Source organism: Peromyscus eremicus, chromosome 1 (assembly GCF_949786415.1).
Source record: "Peromyscus eremicus chromosome 1, PerEre_H2_v1, whole genome shotgun sequence".
Lineage (NCBI taxonomy): Eukaryota > Metazoa > Chordata > Mammalia > Rodentia > Cricetidae > Peromyscus > Peromyscus eremicus.
The window spans coordinates 64,379,034-64,405,359 of record NC_081416.1 but is presented as its reverse complement, the minus strand read 5'-3'; the positions used below and the strand labels follow the sequence as shown (position 1 = coordinate 64,405,359).

At 47.0% G+C, this 26,326-nt stretch overlaps 1 protein-coding gene across 1 annotated transcript in view; it reads right to left on the bottom strand.

The window, feature by feature from the left end:
• Tcerg1l (transcription elongation regulator 1 like) overlaps positions 1-26,326 on the bottom strand; it is a 194,801-nt gene that overhangs the window by 15,800 nt on the left and 152,675 nt on the right. Inside the window, exon 9 of the mRNA XM_059250417.1 lies at positions 5,826-5,961. Coding sequence (XP_059106400.1) covers positions 5,826-5,961 — 136 coding nt within the window. The remainder of the gene's footprint in view (positions 1-5,825; positions 5,962-26,326) is intronic.

The window sequence follows — 26,326 nt, the reverse complement described above, 5'->3', positions numbered from 1 at the left end:
ACAGAAGTCTTTCTTCCCTGAGTCCCGGGGTCAGAAAGGCTCTGGAGTGACAGAGACCACTGGAAGCTTGGCCATGCTAAAGAAGGCTCACAAACGTCTTTCCCTTTAGCTCTGTTCTGTTGGAATTTGGATGTGAAATGCCCTCCCCCCACCCCCAGACTCATGTTTTTGTGGTCCCCAGCTGAGGAGGCTATTTTGGAAGGTTGTGGAACATTAAGAGGTAGAGCCTTGCTGGAGAAAGTGGGTCACAGGGGAGGGGGCGTGAGGTTTTATAGCCCAACCTCTACACCCTGTCTACCTTCTGCCTCCTGACTGAGAAGACAGTGGCACCAGCTGCCTCAAGCTCCTGCCTCTGTACCTTCCCATCACGACAGACTTTCTTCTCAAACCATTTGCTCAAATAAACCTTTTATCCTTTAAGTTGCTTTATTTGGGTAGTTTATTACAGCAATGAGAAAGATAACCACTGTAAGTCCTAAAGATTCAAATTCCACATGGATGGGCTTCAGTTTTGGGGAGCATTGGCTGTGCACTCCATGCCTTCCCAATGTCCTCTCCTGTGGCCTATCAGCCACTGTAACTCCCTGCAGGTTCTGTAGGGATGGAATCTGACTTCTTTTGAATGCTGCTCTCTTTGATGGAGTCCCTGAGCATGTTTCAGGAACTTTCGTTTCTGGCTCTGATGTCCCCGATAAGTACAGGTAGGTTGTAAAGGGAACCAAAGAATCAGGCCTGGTGTGGGAGGTCACCTTCTCCATTGCTGAAGGTGAAGTCATGATCACTGTTTGAGGTCTCTAAGCATAGCTCTGGCACAAGGGCTTGGCATAGGTGGTGTATCTGGGAAGTGAGCGCAGAATGTACAGGTGAGCTGGTAAACACAGGGTACACAGAGTGTGGGAGACTCCTACAGAACCTGCCCGGGTTTTCACCAGACTCCTCTAAGTTTAGGGAAATGGGTTTCTTCTTGGGTGGGAGTGTACCTCAGGGAGTAGAAGCAGGAATGGTCCTTGGGAGCCCAGATAAGCCCAGGGGAACTATAGGTAGAGAAGTAAGTCCTGGAGCCCAGGGCGGGGCTGCCACTAGCATGGATGCACTGTCTTCACACTGGAGCACACCACTCTGAGCCTTGCCTCTGCTGCTCACTGTACAGCTTTGGCGATTATTTCTATATTTACAAATAAAATTTGACACGGTTACTCCACACTCAGCTGACTTCATTTGATCTGAGAATTGTTTTCACATTCGAGACTGTTATTCTATCTGGAAATCAGAATGGGTGGCCACAGTTCCCCCAAGGATTGGAACTTGATGCAATCTCTTCTAGAGAGAAGGTCACACCTGAGGCACTCCACGGCCAAATCCCAGGGCAGGGAACCCAGGGAAGAGGAATGAGAGCGGAGAGGTCAAGAGAAACAAATGGACCAAGAGGGTTTAGAAAACACGAAGTAGAAAACATTTAACCTTCCTGCTATTCAGTGATGGTTGAGTGTGCTGGCAAAACAAACTGTAAGGAGTTCTCAGACACTGCTGGTGGGAGACTATACTGAATTAGAACAGCCTCTTCAAAAACAGTGTGATAACGGAAGTCAAATGTTCCTACTCAGAAAGAAATAAATCACAGACACATGTACAGACAGGTACATGCACACACACACACTCACTGATACATGTGTGGGTCAATGAATAATATTTAAACAGCAACATTGGAAAATGTACCAAATGGATCCAGGCTTTCTAAATGGATAATAAGTGGCATTTCATCAAATACTCCATTATTCATCAAAAGTATTTTTCCAGCAGCTTAGGTATGCAGCTCAAAGGCATAGTATTTACTTAGATTTTATGACATTCTGGGATTGATCTCCAACACACACACACACACACACACACACACACACACACACACACACACACAGAGAGAGAGACAGAGACAGAGACAGAGACAGAGACAGAGAGAGTTTTCATAAGAGTTCATGCTAATTTAATTATGAGCTACTTAGAAGGACACATCATATGTAACACATTTGTAAGTTAAGTTGAATCTTATGGGATTAACCGAGAAAAAGAAATTGGTTCAACTGTGTCCAATCACAACTCGGTATCAGATATACTATAAAAGTCTTAGTCTTGATTTTTAAAAGTCTCTTTAAATTTTATTTTATATTTTTGAGGTGCTAGGAATGAAACCCAGGGCCAAGCACATTCTACACAAGTGTCCCATCACTGAGCCTATAAAAACTATTTCTAGGGTGGAAAGTCTGAAGTGAAGTATACTCTACCGAAAATAATTGTTTTTAGGGTAGGAGTCGCGCTGCTTTTTTCTTAGTACTCTTCTGAAAAATGATTACTTTACTAACAAACAATTTGGTATGTTTACCTCTTATTTGCTGTGATAAATGCGGGTTATGCCACTTCATTTTATTGGCAAAATGCTCCATGCCCATGACACTTAAGACTTGCCTCAAGAGCACAGAGCAGATATTTTCCCCCAAATTCAAGGGCCAGCAGCTAACACAGGCGCCGGCCCTCAGGACCACCTATGCGTGACCACTTCTCTTGTGACCATGATAATAAGCCCATGCTTTCGGCACCACCCCGGTGCTGCTCTGTCTGTAAAGGGACGACAGCCATGTGCTTATGTGCCTTGGAAAGGAAGGGGAACCAGACACGCTGCTTGATGCCAATATGCAGACACTTGGGAGGGGTACCATGTGCCCTCTGCTGTAAACTGAGGGGTGGACTAAGGAACCTCTGTCTATTCCACATTGTCCACACTGGCTTCCCAAGGGCTCCATAGTGATTCTGCTGTTCAGTTTGATCAATGACCACTATGTGATGAGTAGCTTGTTAATCAGTCCTTTCTGTTTTCTTGACATAATTGTGAACTCAAATTCCAGAGCCTCTCCTAGAGCTGGCTGTGGTGTCAGCCAGTGTCCATGAGGCCCACTTCTTCAGACAGACAGATTCTGGGAGCCTCCAGAGGCAGCTCTGAGCCCCTGCTCTGCTTAGGTCCAGCACACTGAAAAGGACTTCCCTTGCCAGCCCTGGAGAAGCAACACTGAGCACCAAGGATGCTACAGAAAAAGACACTCCCAACTCCCTGTCTCCTATGGACTCAGCTAAACAGGGAGTGGAAAGCTGGAAACCTGCTACTCAATTAAATACAGCTTTTAAAAAAGTCCCCTTGTGATTTGTGCTTGTACAAGAACTAAATAAATAAAACAGAGACCTTTATTGAGCCATCTCCTGCCGGCTACAAAAGCACATAACTAGAGCCCCTCCCTAGCCCATAATCCCCTGGGAAAACCCAAGTCCTGCCTTTTGAAGATATTAGAAATCCTCCATGCCTGGTTTCACCACTCCATAAGCACACAGGTTTCTGAACTAAGTACTCAGCAAATGCAATATAAAAATCTTGTTAATCACTCAGTCCATAAAGCGTGACCTTTCTACGGCTCATTCTTTAAGCAGCTAGAAGTCTCCTGAGCTCAGCTATCAAATTCTCATGAGCATGAGTGACTTATGAAATTGCCTGGCATATTTTATAAAGTCTGAGTATTGCAGGTGGTAGCATTGCTTTATGATGGGGCAGTAAACTTAGATTGGCCTGTTCTACTCCAGAACTGAAGGGGCTCTGGGACCTTTCAGAGTCAGCACAGCACTGGGTCATTGCTTCTTCTATACCTGTTGTTCTTGCTGATTTTCATATAAACATCTCAAAATCAAAGTCTGAACTGAATCACCCACCCTGATGAGTTAAGCATGCATTGAAGTATCATTAGTACAATTCCTCCAGCGAAGACTTTGGAGACCCCTAGGGCTCTGTGAGCTTACCCCACCCACTCTTTTGCCCAGGAAGGAAGTAGTAGCTCCCTACTCTAACCCTGCAATTTACCAGACTTCATTAATACATTGGACTCCATGATTTCCAAAATTCAGTGTTGAAAGTTAGACAAAATGATGGAGTGAAATTTTCCTTTGTATTTCTCCAAAGTTCATGATCAGAGAGATGGCTTAGTAGATACAGGTTCTGTCTGGGGAATCACAAGACCCGAGTACAATCCCTAGGACGCACAAGGTAGAAGGAGAGAGCAGACATCTTCAACTTGTCCTCTAACTTCAGCATGTTTACTCTGTCTGATGTGTGTGTGTGTGTGTGTGTGTGTGTGTGTGTGTATGTGTGTGTGTGTGTGTGTGTGTGCGCGCGCGCGCGCGTGCGTGCGCATGCACGCACGCGCTATATGCACACATACACACACTTGCACAATAAATAAATAAATGTAAAAGTTTTAAATAATTCATGGTGGCACACTGGACCAGCTGGCTAGAATCCTGCAGAAATGATCATGCAGAGTCTTCTCTGCTGGAAGCTTTTCAGAGTAAAGGAGGAGGCTGAGCTGGTCTAACAGCATGAGAGCATCTCTTGGAGCCATGGAGCCAAACACAGGAACTCAGCCCTGGGGGAGATGGATGTGGTGCTCCATTCTCCTGGTGGCCCCCACCCCATCCTGCTTCTGTTCTGTGGGGGCCAAGAGTGCTGAGTCGGAAAACAAACAACAGCCCTTCCAGGGAACACTCCTTCCTCACACACTCCACGGGCTCCTCTGGCGCTTGCACAAGCCAGTTAGGTACACAAGAGTAAGACACCAGTCACAGCCTAAACAGCCTCCATAGGACACCCAGGAAATCCCAGGGAAATGGTCCAGCACATCCTGGGTACCCTGGGATCTAGTATGGCAAGAGTAGTTGCACCACAGCAGGGTCAGGAGCCTACATGGAGAGTCCCAGGGCAGACTGAGGAAGCGCCTGAATGAAGGGACCTGACTGAGGCTTGCATAAGAAAGTTTCCACTAGGCTCCACTGTTAAGCATGAGCGAGGAACCTGAATCCATTCATTTTTGGCCCTTCTGGTTTCTGAGACTGAGATGCTTGATTTGCTTCTGGATGATGGTGCATAAATAGGTGTACACGTTCATATTTATAATGCCAAGAAAGAGAAAACTGCCAGAAAGGCAGGTGGGAGTGACTGCTTTCCTGCTGGAGTCCAGAGGAGCTGTCCCTGCCTCCATTCTTCCTTTCCTTGGCCAGCACCCAAAGTCCAGCTGAGCCTGGCCTGCTGCGGGAGTGATGACCCAGGGCTTGCCCTCTCCCCACAGGCCCTGCTCTGCAGCCTCTGTGCATCTGCTGCAGAGAAGGCAAAGGTGTTTCTAGGAAACAGCCTGGCAGGGAGAAGCATGCCACTGCAGAGTTTGGAAATTTGCTTTGGATTCACAAGGCCATTACCGTATTCATTACAATTACCCTCACACAGTCTTCATTACTGCCTTCTGTGTTCAGCTGCACTCTGTGAAGAAATCCAACTGGGCTACAATATTGTACTGGCTCATTTTTGTGCCCAAAAGCCAAAGTAAGAAATAAAAGTCCTTGGAAGGAGGTTCACATACAGTTCCCTCCACTCAAAATGAGATTCAGAAATCACTTTATGTAAAAACAGTCTAATTAATCCAGAAGTGTGGGATTCCCTGTGGGATTAAGATACCCATAGGGGGTCATCCATGAGGTTTGGGCCCTGAAGCCTGGCCTGAGGATGGCAGGAATCTTTCCCACATTGGGTTCTCTCATATCCCAGCAGCCCACGCCTTGCAGACCCCCTTTTAAGAAAGAAAGCAGAGGCAGCTTCTGTGGTTTGCTTGGGTCTCAAATCCTTGCACTTCTAAACACCTGTCAACCTAAACACAGGGCAATGAGGAAGACCAGTCCTTCCCAGGGTCCCCAGAGGCCCTCCTGCTCCCCACTATCCCCCCAGGGTTGTTCAGGGTTCTTACCCCTCTCTCCAGTAGCATGTCTCGGAAATGGGTCACACGCTCCTCCAGGGGCAGAAGAATCTGTGGGGGTGGCGTCTGTGGCCCCTTGTCTACTTGCTGAGTCTCCTCTGGTCCAGGGCTCTCACAACTTTCAGTCCTTCAGGGACACAAGATGCAGAGTTAACCAAGAGATCTGACAGGTTCCCACTGAAACCTTAAACCCCCCTGAAAGCACTCTTCACAGAATGAAGAATCTTGAGTCAGATCTGGTGGCTCGTGCCTATAATTCCAGTTTGTGAGAGGCTGAAGTAGCAGGACTGCCATGGTTTGGAGGCCCAGACTAAAGAGTGAGACCTTGTCTCAGACAAGCCAAGAAAACAAAACAAGACAAGAGAAAAAAGGAAACAGAGTGTTGAAAAGCTCTTTGGGCTAAGTTGGCAAAGTTGCCGTTGCTGTGTTGGGTAGGGAGACTGAGGTTAAAGTCCTGGCCTGCGGCCCCCAGTCCCAAGAACATGATGGCTGGAGCAGAATCACAGGGCTGTCTCTGAAATGGCCACACCCTGAAAAACAGACAGAAGAGGGAAAGGGAGGTCCACCCTTCTGAAGCACCACTTTGTCAAGGTCACAGGGCTCCTAATAGGTCTTTTCATAGCTCTGCCTTATTCTAGAAGGACCTGGAAGTCTTCACAAACTTCTGAGTGCCATTATTCCTCATGCCAGTTTCTCCTCCCTGGCAGGCTGCTGTGACACTCCTGTCCTTGAGGATGCAGCTGGCCCTTGCGCTGTCCTGCACTCCAGAGCTCAGCCTTACCCCGACCACTCTGATTCCTCTGTTCCCCAGCCCAAGTCCCATATCTGTCTGTGGTCAAGCCCATGGCAGCGCTGTTCAAAATGACAGGCAGAGTTGGTGCTCCAGGAACAGCCCCAGCACCAGAAAACCCCATGCAGCACCCTTGTCTTGGGAGTTCTCAGGTCATGTTGGCCAGTGATGATCAGGTCACACAGACAACACTGAGGACAGACTGCTCATACCAGCAGAAGAACCACTGTGAGAGCCACACAGAGCTAAGCCATGTGGAATGCAACAGTTGTTGGGTCTACCATGTATGGAGAGCATTCAGCATTCTGTGTCTAACAAGGGTTTTGGTTCATAAGACTGTAATACAGATTATTCCAAGTTAATGGGGACTATGAAAAGGAACAACAAAGGGGTGCTGAATCTATGAGAGGGCTTTATTTATAGACCAGCTATTTCAGGAAAATGTACCATCTTTGCTTTTCCTATGACAAGGAGAAATTCTGAAAAAGAAAAGTTATGTTGATCTGTGATCGCGCCAGACTGCAAAGTTATAATTAGGACTTCTTTGTAGTAAGTTTCTATTAGCCTGAAATAGAAGTATGGAAACCAGGCTTGTATTGTTGTACCTTGAGCACATCATGATTTCCTGTTATTGCTTATCCAACAAAATATTCCATTCACAGCCAGTGGCTGCCTTCCAGAGCATGGGGCTCTTGGCTTGCCTGGATTAGTCAGAGACAAATGCAAAGATCTGATCATATTGCTGGGTTCTTGTGCTGGGATGGACTTTGGACCTCTAATAAGGGGTAAAGCTGAGTGCTTCTTGTGGGAGGTAAAGCTTGCTCATTTCAAATTTTGCCCAGAGAGAAAGGCATCTGAACACTGGTGCTGTATCACGATGGCATGTTGCTCTAGGTGTCAGGTATTTACAGAACCCTCGGTTGTCCCACACAATAAACCTGTTGTTCCTCTGCTTTTGTTAAATGTCCTAGCACCAAGTGAAGTTTGGAGGGCTTGGTTTTGTCCAACCTCTCACCCACAGAAGATGTTCCCCAACTCTAGGTACCAGCACCCCAGAGTCTCCCAACTCCAACATGCTACTTGCCTCCTATTTCCTCTGTTAGGCAGAAAGATGCTGAGGTGACCATCTCCATCCCTGAGGTGACCATCTCCATCCCTGAGGTGACCATCTCCATCCCTGAGGTGACCATCTCCATCCCTGAGGTGACCATCTCCAACCCTGAGGTGACCATCTCCATCCTTACAGAGAGGCTCTGACATTCTATGAGTGCTCCTCAGCCCAGCCCTCTGTGCACATCAAGATCACTCACAGCCTTTCAGATGCCTCCTTTTACCTGGGTCCTCCTTGTGGAGCCATCCAGAGGCTAAACTAGTTGCCCAGGCAACAAAATGGCAACCCCCAAACAGCTGTGTGTGGTACTCTACAGGGCTCAGTTCACTCTGCATGCCTGAGTCACTAGCCCATCTCATCATTAATGTCATCTGCCATCCTCCCCACATGGAAGATGCACAAACCTGAGTTAGAGGATCAGTTAGGCAAACTCATGAGGCTTATGCTCAAATATGGGGTGATAGCAGTGCCCATCTCATTAGCTGCTGGAGGGTAAAAGTCATTCCCTTAGAGCTATCTAACCTTGCCACCCCTCACATCCACATGTCACAATGTGACCTGCATTGTATCAGACATAGAGAGCCTTGGGCAAGCCAGGTACCTCACCCACCCAGGCCATGTCGTTTGGTGGGTGTGGATTGAAGAGTGGTGCATACACACAAGCCAAGGGGGACCCAGAGCTGAAGTCCTAGCATTGTAGGACCTAGTACAGGTGTTCTTGGGCTGGGCCTCTGGATGGCATTCCTACTATCCTATCATACCAGCAGCTTTGCAGGAATAGAAGACCTTTGGGTTGAACATGAGAGAATAGAAATGAGGGTTACCTCAGGCCACTGCAGTCATGAGGCCACCACCTTGTGCAGTGAGAGCTGTTGTCTGGGAAGACGCTAGCTCTAGGGGAGAGTCCCGTGGATGTGATGGGCTCAAGAGAAGACGCACTAATGTGAACACGCCATGTGTTCAATATGCTCGGCACCTCACAATAAGGCCGCCTTGTGTGCACAGACAAGCTGTGGAAATCTCTGGATCTTATTTTCAGTGAGATATGAAACTCTAACAAGGTGATCTTGACATGCTTCCCCACAATTCTGTGATGTGATGGGTCCTGTCGACTCTCCCTCGCTGAACGAGCGAACATACGGGCCACCACTGTATTGACAGCACTACCTCCCCCAGACAACAGCTTTTCTCTATACAGGGTGGTAGCCCTTGGCTGCAGTAGCCTGAGACAACAGTAGCTTCTCTCCTCTCATGTTCCACTCTGGACAATGGCCAACCTGAAGGCCTCCTATTCCTGCAAAGTAGCTGGACAGATACAGCATAGGGAGAGGTAGCCAGGGACCTACCCCAAGAACACATCACTACATCCTGTGACACTAGGGCTTCATCTCTGACTCCTCACTGTGGCTGTGGCTTGGTGGGTCTGTAGCACTTGTTCTGCTGCCACTCCTACAGATGGTGAACAGGCCTCTTCGGTTGTCACCCAACCAGTCATCAGTAGGTAATGCCAAGGCAGCTGTCCCCTGTCTCCAGAAGACCTGAAGCCAGGGCCCTGCAAATGGACAGTGAGCTCATCTCTTCCAGTGCTGGGCAATGAGGCCAAGGGTGTAGTCGTAGTGATAAAGGTGTCTCCAGCCTGGTCAGCCTCCCCTCTATCTGTCTTAGTTTGCAGGTGCCCACCACCAGTCTGAAGGCCCTGCCAGAACCAGCCTAGAGGCCTTGCCAGACACCAGCTGGAGCTCCCAGTGGCTCCCAGGACCTTGATGTCCTTTTGTCCCAGGGCACATCCACATGACACATCAGCTCTCACAGCTGAGCTGATGGCCAGTGAGTGCACTGCTTACCTCCCTGGGGCCAGTGTGCAGTGTGGTGATGGGTAGAGTAGATGGTCTGACCCTCCTGACCTGGACCTGTGACAGCAATTATCAGGGTTTTGACAGAATTCCTGGCAGAGAAGGGAGTGTCCCGACTGAGCAGAGGGTCTGTATTGTCCACAAGGAGACTCTGTCCAGATCCCAGACAGGACCAAACTTGAGCTACCACCAGTGAGGTGATCCAGCTTGTCCTGCTGGATCCATCGGTCATGTGGTTAGTGGTTCGGGACTCAGCCCCAGCCACCACTCTAGCCAGGATATGGGTAGGGACTTCCTGTGGAATCCAGTCTTCCCACTGGTGTATTAACCAATCATTGACAGTTAGTGAAACCCAAATAAAACTCTTGAATAGTGGGGTTTGGGCACTTTCTGGAGAGAGTCACACCAGCCCCCTGTGCAGGCAGCACACAGCTGCTCTTCCAAGACAAGGCTCCTGTCCTTGGGACCTGTCCTGATTTTAACAGCCTCTTCCACTGGCTGTTCCTGAGTTGTTCCCTTTACAGAGAAACTGAAATCACAAGCATATCATTTTTGGTGAGTCCTGTGACATTTTGGGAAACTAGCAAACCTAACCTAAAGGAAGGTCATGGATCCCCCACATGCCTGGTCGTATGTGGATATGTGAGCAGATATGCAGATAGACTGCCTCATCACACTGCTGGGGAAATACAGACAAACAATGGGACAAGTAGGCCCCTCAGTGTGTGATTAGGGTTGGATAAGGTCAGGGCTAATGGTGTGAGTGGCTTCATTATGAAGATGATTCTTGAGGTAGCAAGTATATTCTGTGTCCCCCTGTGATGTTCTGTGACACCACAGGACTCAGTTTTTCAGGTCTTGAACCTCCAGCTTGTGACCTAAATTAACCTCTATTTCTCATGAATGACCTAGTTTCTGATACTCATTCAGTTATAGCAACAGATGTAGATGAAGACCTTGGAGACCACTCACAATTGGTGTCTGCAGTGGGAGTCACCATGCGGGGATAGAGTCCCTGACCTGGGGCCTGAGCTGTCTTATCAAAGTTGATATGGATACTAGAAAGACATGTAGGGCACCCAGTTGGGGTCAGAAAGGTATGATCATTATTAGGCCAAGTGACCCCTCTCCTACATGGCAGGCATTTGGGAGGTCTGCCATGGCCTCTCCAGCTCAGGTGGTATGTGGAGGTTCTCTGAGCGGAAGGATCCAGATTCCACAGAGACTTCTTACTCCACACAGCCATCATGAGACTGGACTAGAATTACTGAAAGGGCACAGCCAGAAGCACATGGGCCCTGCTCTTAGCAGGGTCTGCTGGTGTTTGCAGTGAATCCTGCTCCCAGCACTAAGCTAATGGTCTCTCCACTAAGGCTCTTTTTCCACGGAGAGGACACAGAACAAACTATTTGTACAAAATCGGGTGTGAAACAGGAAAGAAACTTGGAATGGGGGAAGGGTCTGGGGCTGCTCCTGGAACAAATGCTGCAGAGGTGAAGGGGCCCTGTGGGGACCCAGGAGAACATTCCAAACCCAGGAAAATGACATCTAAGAGTGTTCCAGAGAGTAAGATAAAGGAGATACCTGGGGATGGATGCCCAGGAGAGGTCAGGGCTAGAGGTCAACAGGGACCAGGTCCCAACAGTCTTCTAGGCCTACCAGGATTTGACTTTTCGTTCTCAGGGATATGAGGATCCCAACGAAGCATGCTGTTGTCAGTTTCCCTAGTCCTGACACGCTTTTTCATTGGCCCTGTTAACCTTGAGGTGTAGAGTCTAGAGGCCTCAGTACTATCTCTGGAAACATTAGCTGGTCTGCCCTGGGGCACATACCTATTTTGTGTCCAGATTTTGCAGAACCCAGGCTCACCTATGTCTCTTCAAACAAATTTCAGACATGATTTACTAGATATGAAATGATTCATGAATGACTCTTTCCTTGATGGATATTTAGAACCACTCAGCATCCAGAGTAGGAAACATATTGATGGAGCCATAAATGTAAAGAGGTGCCAACTGACCAGAAGGTCCAGAAAACAATGAACCCCACTAGAAGCCCTGCTGCAAGGTGAGGAACAGGGTTCTGTTATTGCATCCAAGCCCAGAGCACTTGACTTTCTCTGTCACATTGACACCTCCAGGTCCGTGTGAACTTGTTCAGGATGCCTTGCTCTCCTGCCAGTGTTTGCACCCTGTTTGTGCTTTGTTTGGGTGTGTTTAAGGGCCTGCCATAGAATGCTGAGCTGTGAAAGGCTGCCTAGGATATACTAGCATTGCATTCATTACCTTCCTCTTTCTCAACAGAGTAGTGCAGCAACAGAGCAGGACCTGTCTTCAGTGGGTGAGACACAGGGGCTTTTGTGAGACTGGCCCAGCTCCTTTCTGTGGCTAGCATGAGAGAAGTCAGGCTGGAAATTAGGATTCCGGGGACTTTGGAGTGTGGTATGTAGGACAGGTCTTTCCAGACAACACTGTCTTCTCCCCCATGTCCCCGGAATCGCACACCCAGCTCCCTGGACTTTAGTATTACATTTTCCCTCAAGTGTGTGGATCTCAGCTTCTCCTGCTGTGTCCCTGCTTACTGCAGACTCCTTGGCGTTTCCCTGGATGTCTTCTGGCTTGTGTCACTACAATGTTCCCTGCATTCCAGGCCTCATAGTCCATGTCTGTGGCTCTCATGTGTGCCTTCTGGGCACAACCTTGTGCCAGGAGCCACAAGCGTCTCATGTCCTCGTCACTCACAGACCTTCCCCGTGCAGTCCATGCCCTCTCCTCCCACTCCTCTGGAGCATCTTTGCCATGTGCTCTTCCTTCTCAGCTGTCATCCTGCCCTCTGTCCACTCAGGGCTAACTGAGCTTCTGCATGTCACCTGGCTGTCTTTGTGATTCATGGTACCTGCCTTGAGTAGCTGAACTCTTTTGTCCCCATAGTGGGTTCTCTATGCAAGATGTCGACACACTTGGTTTTTCTTAAAGAGCCACTGCCACATCTGTTTCCTCAAACTGCAGAGCACAGTCCCTAGGTATCTGTGGGCAGCGAAGGGCTTGTTATACCTCATCCCCAACAATCAGTGAGTAAATTCCTGTATTTGACTTGGTGATTACAACTTCCTTGAAGACACTGAATGCAGTAGAATTCCAGGTCCACTTCCTAACGAGAGTAGGTTTTGCTGTCTTCAGATTTCCTTCCTGTGGCACCTATAAGTCCCAAGTCTGCACAGCCCCAGCCTATCCTAACTTCTGTCTTAGCACTACAGACTGGTGACTGCAGAGGGCATCCCATGTGCAATTACTGCCACACTGTATAAGTCTTCTGAATGTGTGGCTATGGGGCTCTGCTGTCGCTGATGAAAGCAATCAAAGGAATTTATAACAAGAAATTGTCTTTACAAATGAACCCTAGTTCAGATTTTTCATTGCTGCATACAGTCAGGAGCTGAGAGAGACATAGTAGGACTCAAATAAGGCTGGACGTCCCAGCAGTCGATGAGTTAGCTCTGCCATGGGGTGCACTAATTGCTCCATTCCCACTGTCTTTATGCCCCCAATAGCAATAAAATAGGGTTTCCCTTGTGGGGTAGGGGGAAGAATGTTGGGCACTAGATACGTTTGCCCTCTATGGTCTCACACACCTTAGACCTCATCCTAGAATGTAGTGTGACCTCAGGCTACTCTCCTTGAACTCTGTTTCTTCTCTGTACTCTTTCTGTCCATAAAGTTTAAGTCCTGATAGTATCTGCCATTTGAGATTTTGAAAAATTCAATGAGATAAAATAAAATGTCTGGCGTTTGTTCACAATTCTCTGTGTAATATCCCCTTTAAAATGATATCACGTACTTAAATGGCTAAGTACAGTGGGTGGCCTGTCAATGATATTGATTTGGGATTTTGTAATCATGGTGATGATGGTAATGATGATGGTGATGCTATTGGGATTGTGTCAATGATGGTGATGATGGTAGTGATAATGATAACGATGGGGATGCTGTTAGTAATGGTGGCAATGATGGTCAAAACCCTGGTGGTAATGATGTTGGTGACAATGACCGTGGTGGTGGTGCTAATGACAATAATGATGGGAATGATGGCATGAATGATGTGATGATGACAATTGGGAAGATGGTGACCATGGTGGTGGCACTGGCGATAATTCTTTACTCTCATTGGCTATGGTGACTTGGGCCATCCACCACACTAGCTCCTCCCCAACTGAGTCCCAGCTTCTGTCCATCTGGGGACATACCCCCTTTTATTTGATTTAATGGATTGGGAGAACTATTCTGTCTTCCAGCAAAAATGGCTGGGAATTTATCATCAAAATATCACCAGCCTGTAACTCTGGTGTTAGACACAATATAAAATTCTGCAGGAATCAAAGATTCTGTGAATCTTTTTGCCTTATGGGGCCTCCGACATCTTTTCGTGCAGTGTTACAAATGATCTTCAGATGTAGCACACTTTGAGCGATCTCTGTGTCTGGCATTTAGCCTTCATGCTGTGCTGTGCAGGGGTATGCTTCTGGCAGCTGTAAAGCAGGTTGGTTCATCAATCTGGGGCTCTGGGGTTCTGGGGCTCTGGAAAAGACCAGAGCAAGGGAGCCTCAGCTCTGCCCAAACTGTTCAGGTGGGGACTCAAAGCCCATGCTGTCATCAGGACAGATGCCTCTCTGAGGTGGATCATGGCCATAGGCAAATTTTAAGCTGTGGGGCCTGGGCACAGTTCTAAGCTGGGGAAACACACAGGGAGCTGAGCAGAGTTGTTTTCTCTGCAGTCTCTTGGTGATTTACAAGGAAGGCTCCCAGGGTTCACCAAACCCCTCATCTACTGTGCCCCAGGCCAGGAAGGCCTCCAAATGGCTGGGTAGCTAACTGTCCTGAGTGTCTTCAATGTGGTCACATTTATTCATGTCTTCCAGCATTTGCTGACCTTGTGGTTATGACTGTCAGTATACATCAGGAGCCACACTAGACAGAGAGGAGAATGAAGAGTGATTGGAATATGAAGTCAGGACACAGCTGTGCTGGGTCCTACAGCATGCTGGTGGCCCTGTGAGTGAAGGCTTTTGTCATTCAGAGGCCATGAGTCCCTTAGTTATGAATTATCTGCTGAAAGGTGTTTTGCTTACAATTCTCTGTGTATCAAGCCCTCTAAGTTGAAAGAATGCATTCAAATTGCTTAGTATAATGGCTTATATGCAAATGGTATTAATCTGGTTGATGGTGGTAGTAGCCTCTTCTGACCTGTGGCAGAATCCCAGTGAGCCTGGAGTTCCAACTCCCGGGACCACCAGAAGCAAGACATCGTTATAACTGACCAGGCAGAAGGCACTGGCTGGAACACCTAGATCATGAGTGGCTCTGATGAGTACTATATCCCTCTTATACTGCTCTAGTGCTTGGACTAGCTAAATCTGGAAGGTTTCTCAGCAGATATAGGTCCTTATTCACTAGCAGATACGTGTTTCTGAAATGCAACCCTGCAGCATCTCATTGGAAGCACATGAAGGTGGTAGGTCTGGAAGCTGACATTTATTACAGTCTACATACATCACAAACTCCCCAGGCAAGCTTGTTTAGTAAGCTTGTACCCACCTCTAAGGAAGCCCTCGACCAGATTAGGTCTTGGCCAAGGGAGAGCTGTAGGTGCTCAGACCATGACTGACAGTGCCTGATCAACCACTCACAGAGCAAACTCTAACAATAAAAATCCCCACTTCCCTGCCTCTGCCTCCAGGCAGCATAATAGTGATGGTGATGATGGCAATGATGGTGATGATGATGATAATGATGATGATGATGATGGTCATTTTTGGTGTATACATTTTGGGGACTATTGGAGAAAAGAAACAGATCATGAGCACATGCATCTCAGAATACAAGGCTCTTTGGAAATCCAACTTAAAGTGTAAAGATGCCTTGTATGCTCAATACAGGAAAGGCAGGGCCACTTTTTAAAACCTTCTTAAATCCAGAGGCCAAAGCAGACAGAATTGCAAGAAAAACAAACCAAAAAGCCACAGACTTCTTGACACACTGAATTATAAATGGGTACCACCTGATCACAGCCCCTCACAGGTCTTCAGTATCAGCAATAGTCTAAGAAGAAGGCAGATGCAGCTTCCACACCCTAAGGCCCTGAGCACTAGCAAGTCTAAAACCCCACAGTGAGCAAAGTCCCAGGGTTAGAGATAGCCTGACCTCAGCCTAAGCAGCTCTTCAAAACTACAGCTGACAGAGCAGTGTCTAAACTGCAGGAAAGTCCAGGAGATAGAGGGGAGACCACAGTGGTGGGCTGTGAAAACCCCTTTACCAGATAAGACATTCACTGAAGAGAACTTAGGACAAACAGGAGCACCAGGAACAACACAGGGAAAGGCTAGGCAAAGGAAACCTTGAGGAAAAAAGCACAGAGCCCAAACACAGGATCCCTTTGTCCCTTATTCAGGAGAGGGCGCTGGGCTAAGCTCAGGAGCACAGCCCCAGCCTTACCCCATCACAACGTAATGTCAGCGTGTACAACCAAATCGAAGCCTAGTCCCACTCACAGCCAGTGCACAGACGAGAACATGGACAAAATGTGTGTCTACCAGCAATAGAGCAAGGTTGGCACCCTCAGGAGCCCGAGGAAAGCCTAACTACAGAAACTGAGCTAAAATGGTTAGAGTATGGTAGATGCTACTAAGTAACAGCACAAGGAAGAGCAGAAAACAGGAGGGAGGAGACAATTGGGGAAAAAAAGATTTGCAAAAGGGGTCTAAGAAAATCCAGGAAATGTTTAAAAACAAAAGGAAAACATTAGAGAGGAAAAACAGTAGCCAGAACACAAGTGTGGCCAAGGCAATGATGTCTTTTTTTTTTTCTTTTTTTTTTTTTTTTTTTGGTTTTTCGAGACAGGGTTTCTCTGTGTAGCTTTGCGCCTTTCCTGGAACTCACTTGGTAGCCCAGGCTGGCCTCGAACTCACAGAGATTCGCCTGGCTCTGCCTCCCGAGTGCTGGGATTAAAGGCGTGCGCCACCACCGCCCGGCGGCGGCAATGATGTCTTAACAGAAATAGAAATTAACAGCCAGTGAGACAGCTGGATGGGTAAAGAGGCCGACTGCCTAATGATACAAGCCTGAGTTCAGCCCCTGAAGCCCCCATAGAAATGAAGGGAGAGAACCCTCCACCAAGTTGTCCTTTGACCTCCACATCTCTCTCTCTCTCTCTCTCTCTCTCTCTCTCTCTCTCTCTCTCTCTCTCTCTCTCTCACACACACACACACACACACACACACACACACACACACATATGCATCACAGTAATAAATAAATAAATGTTTAAAAAGAATTAGAAGTGAAGAAGAGAGATAACCAGGATGTTGTGGGATGTTCTGTATAGCAAATGTGTTGCTGATTGGTCAATAAAACACTGATTGGCCGTTGGCTAGGCAGGAAGTATAGGTGAGACAAGGAGGAGAATAAAGCTGGGAAGTGGAAGGCTGAGTCAGAGAGACACTGCCAGCTGCCACGATGACAAACAGCATGTGAAGATGCCGGTAAGCCACGAGCCATGTGGCAAGGTATAGATTAATGGAAATGGATTAATTTAAGCTACAAGAACAGTTAGCAAGAAGCCTGCCACGGCAATACAGTTTGAAAGCAATATAAGTCTCTGTGTTTACTTGGTCGGGTCTGAGAGGCTGTGGGACTGGCAGGTGAGAGAGATTTGTCCTGACTGTGGGCCAGGCAGGAAAACTCTAGCTACACCAGGATGCTAAGAAAGTGGTATCATAAGGGTGAAGATGAGCCAAAGACTAGGCTTAGAGTCTCCAATGAGATGAACAATGGTGCAACAGAACACAGCAAAACACGGGCAAGCAAGTGTCCAGAGGTGGAAAGACACCTCCCTATTTTGGTAGCATACACCTCAGACCTGCGACAATTAACCAGTAGTCACTAAGGAGCATTTCTTACCATCATTTTAAACACATCACCTGTGTTGAAACCTAGGAGTTTGTAACAAGCAGATCATCCGTGGAGGACAGCTGGGAACACACTGGCTGCTCTGGAAACTGGCTTTGAGAGCAGGGCATCAAGCGCTTAGCTTGTGAAGCCTGGGGAGAGAGTCTCAATAAAGGGTTCTCTACATTGGGTTGGCCTGTGGGAATATCTATAGCAATGGTCTTAATTCATTTAATTGATTGGGGAAATTCATCCCACTGTGAGTGCTCAGCACCATTACCTAGGCTTCAGATTTCAGAGGATCCTGAAACTGCACGAAGGAAGAAATGGAGCTGAACACAGCAAGCCAGCAAGAGGGCACATATGCATTCATTCTTTCTCTGCTCAGAACTTCCCAAAAATTATGGGCTGAAACCTGGAATTGTGAGCTAAAGTCAATCCTTTCTCCCCGCAGAGGGTTGCTGTAGAGTGTTTCATTACAGCCGCAGAAACTAGGGCAGTGTGTAAAGGCACTTGCACAGAAGCCTGATGAACTGAGTTTGATCCCTGAACCCCCCGTAAAAGTGGAAGGAAAGAACTGACTCAAAAAAGCTGCCCTTGACCTCCATATATGTATCAAGACAGGCATGTGCCCCCCCACACATCATAAACACATAAAATAATAAATGAATTTAAAACAATAGTAACAGCAACAATAGTCAAATCATAAGTGCAAACAAAATGACAAAATTCAGACACCAGTGTTTAGCAATCTTGAAGAAAGAATGAACGGATCAAATCACCTACTACATCCCAGAAAGTCAGGGCCAGGTATGGTCTCCTCCTGGAGGAGCTCTCCAGCATCACCAGGAGACATCCCTGCCCACCATAAACCAAACCTGAATCTGGTGTCTGTGTGACTCCATGTACACAGTATCATGGGTCTAGACTACATAGCACCCTGCTCTGTAAAGAAATTATAATGTCTTTAGTGAGAAATGAAGAGCAGATGGGACAAATCTAAAGGTTAAAAGAAACTTAGATGGAATACCAATAGCATGCAGGATCTGAACTTCACTGCGACTCTTGTTTAAGACATGAAATTGCAAAAGAAAACAAATCAAGGAAATTTGAACGCTCTAGGACTGGAGACCACCTAATAATGTCAAAAGATTGTCAATGGTTTACTTTTAATGTTTATATGAAGCCATTATCCTAAAATATTTACAAATGAAATTTACACAGTACTTGGGGTTTGTTTCAGAATCACTGTGGAGCCATGAACTAGAGCTCCCACACACCCAGACATGCCTACAGGACAACCCAATATAGAGAGACCCTTGCTGAGACTCTTGCCAGGTGATTGGAGGTTGTGGGAACAGGGACATTGAAATGTGAGGGTGAGGTGTATTGTGTTTATTGTGTTGAATTTTTCTGTAATTAAGATAAGCATTGCTGTGAGACTGGAAGTACTCATTTGTCAACCTCACTGTGGGGTCTGCTCCAGCAGTGTTAGCAGGAGAGTGGCTTGCTTCTCTCTCCCATCAGCTCCAGGCCTGTTTGTTTTGATTGAATGGCTTTGTCCAACCTGGGTATTACAAATACCCCACATGCTTTCCTCACACTGTCCACTCATTGGTGCTATCCTGCCTCCAGGCAAGGCCCTCAGGCAGCTTCCCTCCTCAGGATCACACAACTGGCTTCCTTGCCTTGCTAGCCTTTGATCACCTAGAATTATCACCATTTTCCTCCCAGAAACTGAGTAGTCTCTATCACAGAGTAACAACCACACAGATCAGAATTAGCCTATTGTTTATCACATGGAAAACACATCTTTTTGGAAGATGAGATCTTTCTTGGAAGATGAGAAGAAGGGGGCTTAGATAGCTATATAGTGCCTCTGGAAGGTTTTGGATGTTGACAATCTATTTTATAAAAGTAAAAAATAAATGTGGATATCCTTCCCCACCTGACAGCGTCCTTCAGTATTCCTATGGTGACGTATGTAGAACCGCTGGCAGACAAGTATCACACAATAAACATTGGCTAGATGACTTCTACAAGATTACTGAAGGCAGATGGGCCCCCTGGAAAGGAAACATGCCACAGCCCTCCAGTGAGCACCAACCAGCCAACTTTGGCTTATTCAGTTTCACATACCTCACAAGCTACCTGTCCACTTAAGAAAGTGTCTAGCAACTTCAATAAGTTGCAGCCATTTCAGAAATCCTAATTGTCCTTTGGGTCTTTGGGATGTTGATGTTCCTGAAGGAAGCTGAGAAACAGCTGAAATCTCCCTCTCAGTGTGGACAGCTACACTGGGGCCTTGGAACTTGATGATCGGAGGGTGGGAAGTGCCCTGGATCCCAGGCAATAGGGACAGTGCAGAAGAGAAGAGCAAAGCAGAGCTGGACCTTAAAACTGGCTGCTGGAGTGAGGGACTCCGTCCCCAGAACCAGAACCAGAACCAGAACCAGAAGCCAGCACAGCATTACCCTGAGGCCCCAGACCACAGACTAGCCTCCTCCATGCCATTGTGCAGCCCCAAACCTGTACATGCTGAGGGGTGACATTTGTTCAGTGCATGACAAATAAGGGTGGGCTAGAGTCACATCATCTGGGAAGGTGTCCATTCACATATTCATCCATCCACTTTGCCTGCTTTCCTGAGTCTCAAGCTTTTATAGTAGACCTGAGACTCCGTGTGGTCACCTAGTAAGAGATGCAAGGCTAGCATTGTTTCAGAAATCTGCATCCCACTAGCAAGATGGGCACTGGAAGCATCTAGACCTGAAACATACTGGGACCTTATATGCAGGGCCCTACACACAGATTGACAACCCAGTTGGATAGCACCTTGGGGTGGAGAGGAAATGTTTTCCTTTGTTCATGTGAGAGTGGCTTGATGGTGCTCCACAGCCAGGAGGAAGGGCCTGCATGTGCACAGGGCTGTGATACAGAGTCCAGGAAGGCCAAAAGTTCTTCAGCAACCACCAGACTATAGGGTTCCTGAACAGAATGTATCTCATTGGAAGAGATTCTGCAAAAGGCTTTTCTAGTCATGAGATGGCAGATCAGAAGTAACACACTGTCATCTTAACTACAAGCTCTCTGCAAGCCTGGACCATCCCAAGGATGCCAGCCAGCCCTTGCTCACACAGGATGAAGATCATGGGGCCAATTAAAACCAAGTGCTCACTATACAATGGGTGTAAGTGAGATGGATGGCAGACAAGTAGGTATAGATGAGAACCAATGAAGAACAACCATAGGCCAGACACTCTAGACCCCATTCTAGACTGGCCTCTTACTAGCCAAATTTCAGACTTCTCTCAGTTTAAATGAAAAGCTTGATGGGAAATAAGAACTCTGTCTGTCCCCACCCACAAGGAAATAGCCCTGTGTCCAGACATAGCATCAAAGGCTATTACACAATGGTCTCCTGACTAATGCTCCCCAATTCATGACAAAGAAGTATGTGAGTTTCTTTGTCACTTTCAGAAAATATAAATTCAGAGGACTGTTCACTTGGTAGCTTAAAAAGGCAAATTGAAGTGACATGACAAATCACTGCTTCTGCATTCAATCTTCTCACAGGCAGATGTCAATGAAGGGTCCTGTGTGGATACCTTAGTGATAGATGGCACAGACCCAACACCATTTATAAAGGTACAGATTTCTGTGTAGAATCAATTGGTCACCTAAAAGAGTGAATTAAGTGCAAGGGATTACTTAAAAGGTAAATGGAGGTGAATATTTTGTTCATCATCATACATGTCAAAGACTACCAAGACCTCACACTCTCTTTTTGTCTCATAAGGTCCCCAGGGTATTAGGCAGACCACTAGGGCTAGCATAGAGAGGCAGAGAAGTCTATTGTCATCCAGAGGCATCTTTAAAGATGTGATTTCAGAACATAGCCTTATAGCATTTTTAAATACTTCTCACTCTCAGTAGCTGATTTTTCAAATTGGCCCCCACAGGCTCATATGTTTGGATATTTTGTCTCCAGTTGGTGGAACTGTTTGGGAAGGATTAGGAAATGTGGTCTTGTTGGAGGAGGCGTGTCACTCTGGGCTTTGAGGTTCCAAAAGATCCACACCACTCCCGGGGTGTTTTCTCTCTCTGCCTCCTACTTGTAGATCAAGATGTGAGCTCTCAGCTGTTCCTGCCACCATGCTTTTGCTCCACCACCATGGACTCTAACCCTCTGGAACTGTAATCCCAATTAAACACTTTCTTTTATAAGTTCCCATGGTCATGGTGTTTTGTCACAGCATTAGAAGAGTGACTAAGACACTGGGGTAGGAAGGAGAAGGGCTCTGCTCACACTTTGAGGACAGGGGCTCTTTATGCTCACTCCCTTCCTGCTGACCAGGTGACAGCAGTTCTCTAGCTGCAGAGGGGGCACCTCCTTCACCCTCCCACAGACAATACTACCCAGGGATAGATTTGACTTGAAGACTATCCAAGGACTGTGAGTTTCTAAACCTCCCATCTTGGCCTTGTTGGCCTAGGAATGAAGGTTACTATTACATTCTTATGTTTGACTTTTGGATAATGACATTTTTAATTTGTTCTGAAAGGATTCATCTTGCCATAGGGTCAAGTCTGGGGTATGGGCATACAAGAAGATGAAATCTTAGCCATACAATTCCTGGGAGAGAATCTCAAGTACACAAAGGTGGGAGGTCTCTGTACACCTCCTCCTAAGTGGTCTGAAATTGCTTTACACCACAGCTCCATCTGGAGACTCTTGGTTTCTGGGAGTAGATCAATAGAGGCAGATTTGGAGAAAGCAATAGGGTGACATAAGGCCATTTCTTACTCATCCCAACATCTTGGGTCTTCAAGGAAAACTATATGTGACCTCATAAAGTCCCCATATTAGTTACTTTTCTCGTAGCTGTGATGAAACACCTGAGAAAATCAAGTTAAAGAAGAGTTTATTTTGACCCATAGCATGGGGCGGGGGACAGTCCATCATGGCAAAGAAGGCATGGTGGCAGAGGACTACAGCAGCTGGCCACATTGTGTCTATCGTCTGGAATCTCAGGCAGTGAATGCTGCTGTCCTCATTCAGGGTGGGTGTTACTCCTACAGCTAAACCTTTCTGGAAACACCCTCATGGATATGTGCAGAGGTATGTCTCCTAGGTGATTCTAAACCCTGCCAAGCTGATAATCAAGATAACAACACTCTACTTGACCTGATCATTTTGTGGCAGGAGACAGTCATCTTTGTACATCCAAAGCCTTCAATTGCTCCCCAAAAGGTTGGAGGCAAATGCAATAAACAATGTCCCATCTTTTAGTCAACCTAGCATAAGGCATCTATACTGCTGTCCTGGAAATGTCAAAATGTTATCAAAGCCAATGTGCTAATGGTAACCGAAGGACGAAATTCATCGACTCAGCGAGAACCCCCATTCTTGAGTGGCAAAACCTGGCTTCTCAGGAAGGGGCAAGCTGCCACGTGTGCCCACGAAAACTTCTCTGTAATGTTTCGTGGTTACTTCCATTCTGATTTCTAAATCAGATGACATACGTTTGCTGAGTCCTCTCAAAATAATTTCATTTGAATTTGAAATAAAGCCCCAACGCCCTAAAATAGACAGCTCACTCCAAGAACAGGCCCGAACTATAAAAAGACGAACTCTTCAGAAGGTAGAGACGGGCCCTCCAAGCACTGCCTGAGAAGGGGACATGCAGCAGTGAGTCAATTTTCTGGTCTCAGGGAAGATGGATGAGTTTGCATCAGGCACACATTCCACTAAATAGTAAATAACAAGCTTTCAGGAAATGGCACTCACCAGGTAGTTTAAAATACTTTTGTGTTTTGAAAGCTTGTCATTGTGACATATTTCTCCTCCAAGGGAATTTTAGGGAAAGTATCATTTGTGCCTATATTATCTGCACAATCAATTTAATTCCATCTGCATCTGAATGCCCCAAGTGGTATCAGCTGTGCCAGGGCTCATCAGAAATGCAGGGGTAGAGAAGAATCTAGAACCACCATCGCAATCATTTAGCCCCCTATTTCTACATATCATGACATATTGGGCCAGCAGTCAACCCTTGCAAGAACGTTCTTGGTGACTTTTGAAGAGGGAAAATATTATTATTTATATTAAAGGGGCAGGTCAAGTTGAAATGACTCCAGAAAGATGTGTGGGGGCGTATTCCTTGCTGCCTATACCAAATTCTAAAATATCAAATGCATACAGTGCCCAGACCTGTGAAATGCCATTTGCCAAATGCAGTGGGGGCCATTAGTACTGAGTCATGAAGTATCATGGGCACTGCAAAAAATGTGTGGTGAGAAACTGCATCACAGTGGGGCTGCAGACACAACAGGCTTGCCTTCTGTGAGGTACAAGGCAGACCTGACTTCCACACACAGAGCAGACTCTCCTTCAACACACACAAGGCAGACCCTCCTTCAACACATACAGGGCAAGCCCATCTTCAACATACACAGAGCAGACCCTCCTTCAACACACACAGAGCAGACCCCCTTCAACACACACAGAGCAGACCCTCCTTCAACACACACAGAGCAGACCCCCTTCAACACACACAGAGCAGACCCCCCTTCAACACACACAGAGCAGACCCCCCTTCAACACACACAGAGCAGACCCCCTTCAACACACACAGAGCAGACCCCTCTTCAACACACACAGAGCAGACCCCTCTTCAACACACACAGGGGAAGTCCACCTTCTGCACATACAGGGGAAGGCTGGATTTCTGTGAGCACAAGGAGGCCTACCTTCTGCCACACAGAGAAGACTAGCCTTCTGCATGCACAGAGCTGGCCCACCTTCTGCACATACAGGGCGTACCCAGCCCCCCCCCCCCCCCTCTCTCTCTCTCTCTCTCTCTCTCTCTCTCTCTCTCTCTCTCTCTCTCGTGGTTTTTCGAGACAGGGTTTCTCTGTATAGCTTTGTGCCTTTCCTGGATCTCACTCTGTAGACTAGGCTGGCCTTGAACTCACAAAGATACACCTGGCTCTGACTCCCAGTGCTGGGATTAAAGGCGTGAGCCACCACAGGCCGGCTCCCAGCCTCTCTCTATACACTGGATCAGGAATGAATGATTTCCAGAGCTTTCTGGAGTATGCTGTGTCCTCTGTCTGGCTGCTTCCTGGCTACCGAATATTTTCCTGCAGACACAGTCTCACCAAGGCAGCCCTGGATGAGTACCTGGTGAGCCTGGAGGTGCACCAGCAAGTGACAGGCACCAGCCCCACCCACAGCTGCAGTGGATGCAGACATGCACAAGAGCAGGAACTGGAACAGCTCTGCAGGAAACATCTGGGCTTGTTTCAAAGTCAGTTTTTAATTCTGGAAGTCATTCAGATGATTAAAACCAAAATTAATGTTTTGCTGTTATTTAAATGCCAACTGCTCAGAATCCGAGGCCAGTCCATTTCCCCTGCACCACAGGGAGCTAGTCTCGGGTTTCAAACTCAGTGCACTTGTGCACAGACCAGCTGGGACAGCTTGGCTGACAGTCATGCTGTAGACATGAAAGCCAAAAAAAAAAACAAAACAAAAAAAAAAAAAAAAAAAAAACACCACAACAAAAAAACCAAACCAAAACAACAACAAAACCTGCCTTTCCTCCCATTCCTCGAACCCTTGGACTACCAACAATCCTGGATAAAAATCTCCTGTGGCCACACAGGTATTTCTTTGACTCTCCCACAAAGCAACCTTTTAAGGGCAAGAGTTGAGGCAGTCAGAAAGCAAAGGCCCTCAAGACTGGGATGACAGGCTTGGTCCCAGGGTCACACAGAGCTCTGTCACTGCTAGCTGCTTCATGGCAGCCCATTCTTCACACACCCAGCACCATCTCCAGAGTGAGGCAATGCAGCAGGAAGCCAGGGATGAGAAAAACCATGCCAGCCGGGCGGTGATGGTGCACGCCTTTAATCCCAGCACTCAGGAGGCAGAGCCAGGCGGATCTCTGTGAGTTCAAGTCCAGCCTGGTCTACAGAGCAAGATCCAGGACAGGCTCCAAAGCTACACAGAGAAACCCTGTCTTGGAAAAACAAAAACAAAAACAAAAAAGAAACCCACCCCCTGCTGGATGACAGTGTTTGGTCTTTAACCTTCATAGTTCTGGAAAGTTCTGTGGGTTTCTCCTTGATTCTGAACTCAGTTAGGTCTCCCTCCAATCTAACTGGAGCATTCCTTGGAGAGAAGAATCCACCCTGAGTTCTGGTTGACAGGGACACATTGGCCAAGCATCTAGTTTTTACATTATCCTTTTGTTTACTGAAATATCTCAGGATGAAGGACCAAGGGGGTGAAAATGGATAATGCTTCTGAAACAAAGTTTCATTCTTTGTTATACCAAGTGTTTGCTTCTTCTTCAAAGGGACATTTTTTAAAAGAGAAGATGTTGCCTACATGCTTGACCAAAGCCTTTGAATTTCCGGTCGTGAGAGGAACTGATACAGAAGCTAGATGCAATGGTGAAAGTGCGTGATGGGCCCAAGCAAGCCCCTGTTTCCAGTGGGATATCCATCCAGGTCCCACCTAGGCCAAAGACAGCTAAGTTCATGACGTAGCCTGAGAAGTACTGCTTAGCATTCAAGTCTCACCCCCTACTCTTCTTAGCTCATAAAGGTGCCTGCAACCACATCCTTCCTTCCCTCTGTCCTGTTCTGAGAACTTAGACACCTATATTGCCCCAGCATATCCCCTGTATATGATGCTCAGTATACAGAGGACAGACCAGTGACCTTGTGAGAGACACTAAAAAGGAAAGGATAAATGTTCTATCCCTACACGTGCCATGCAGTAACTA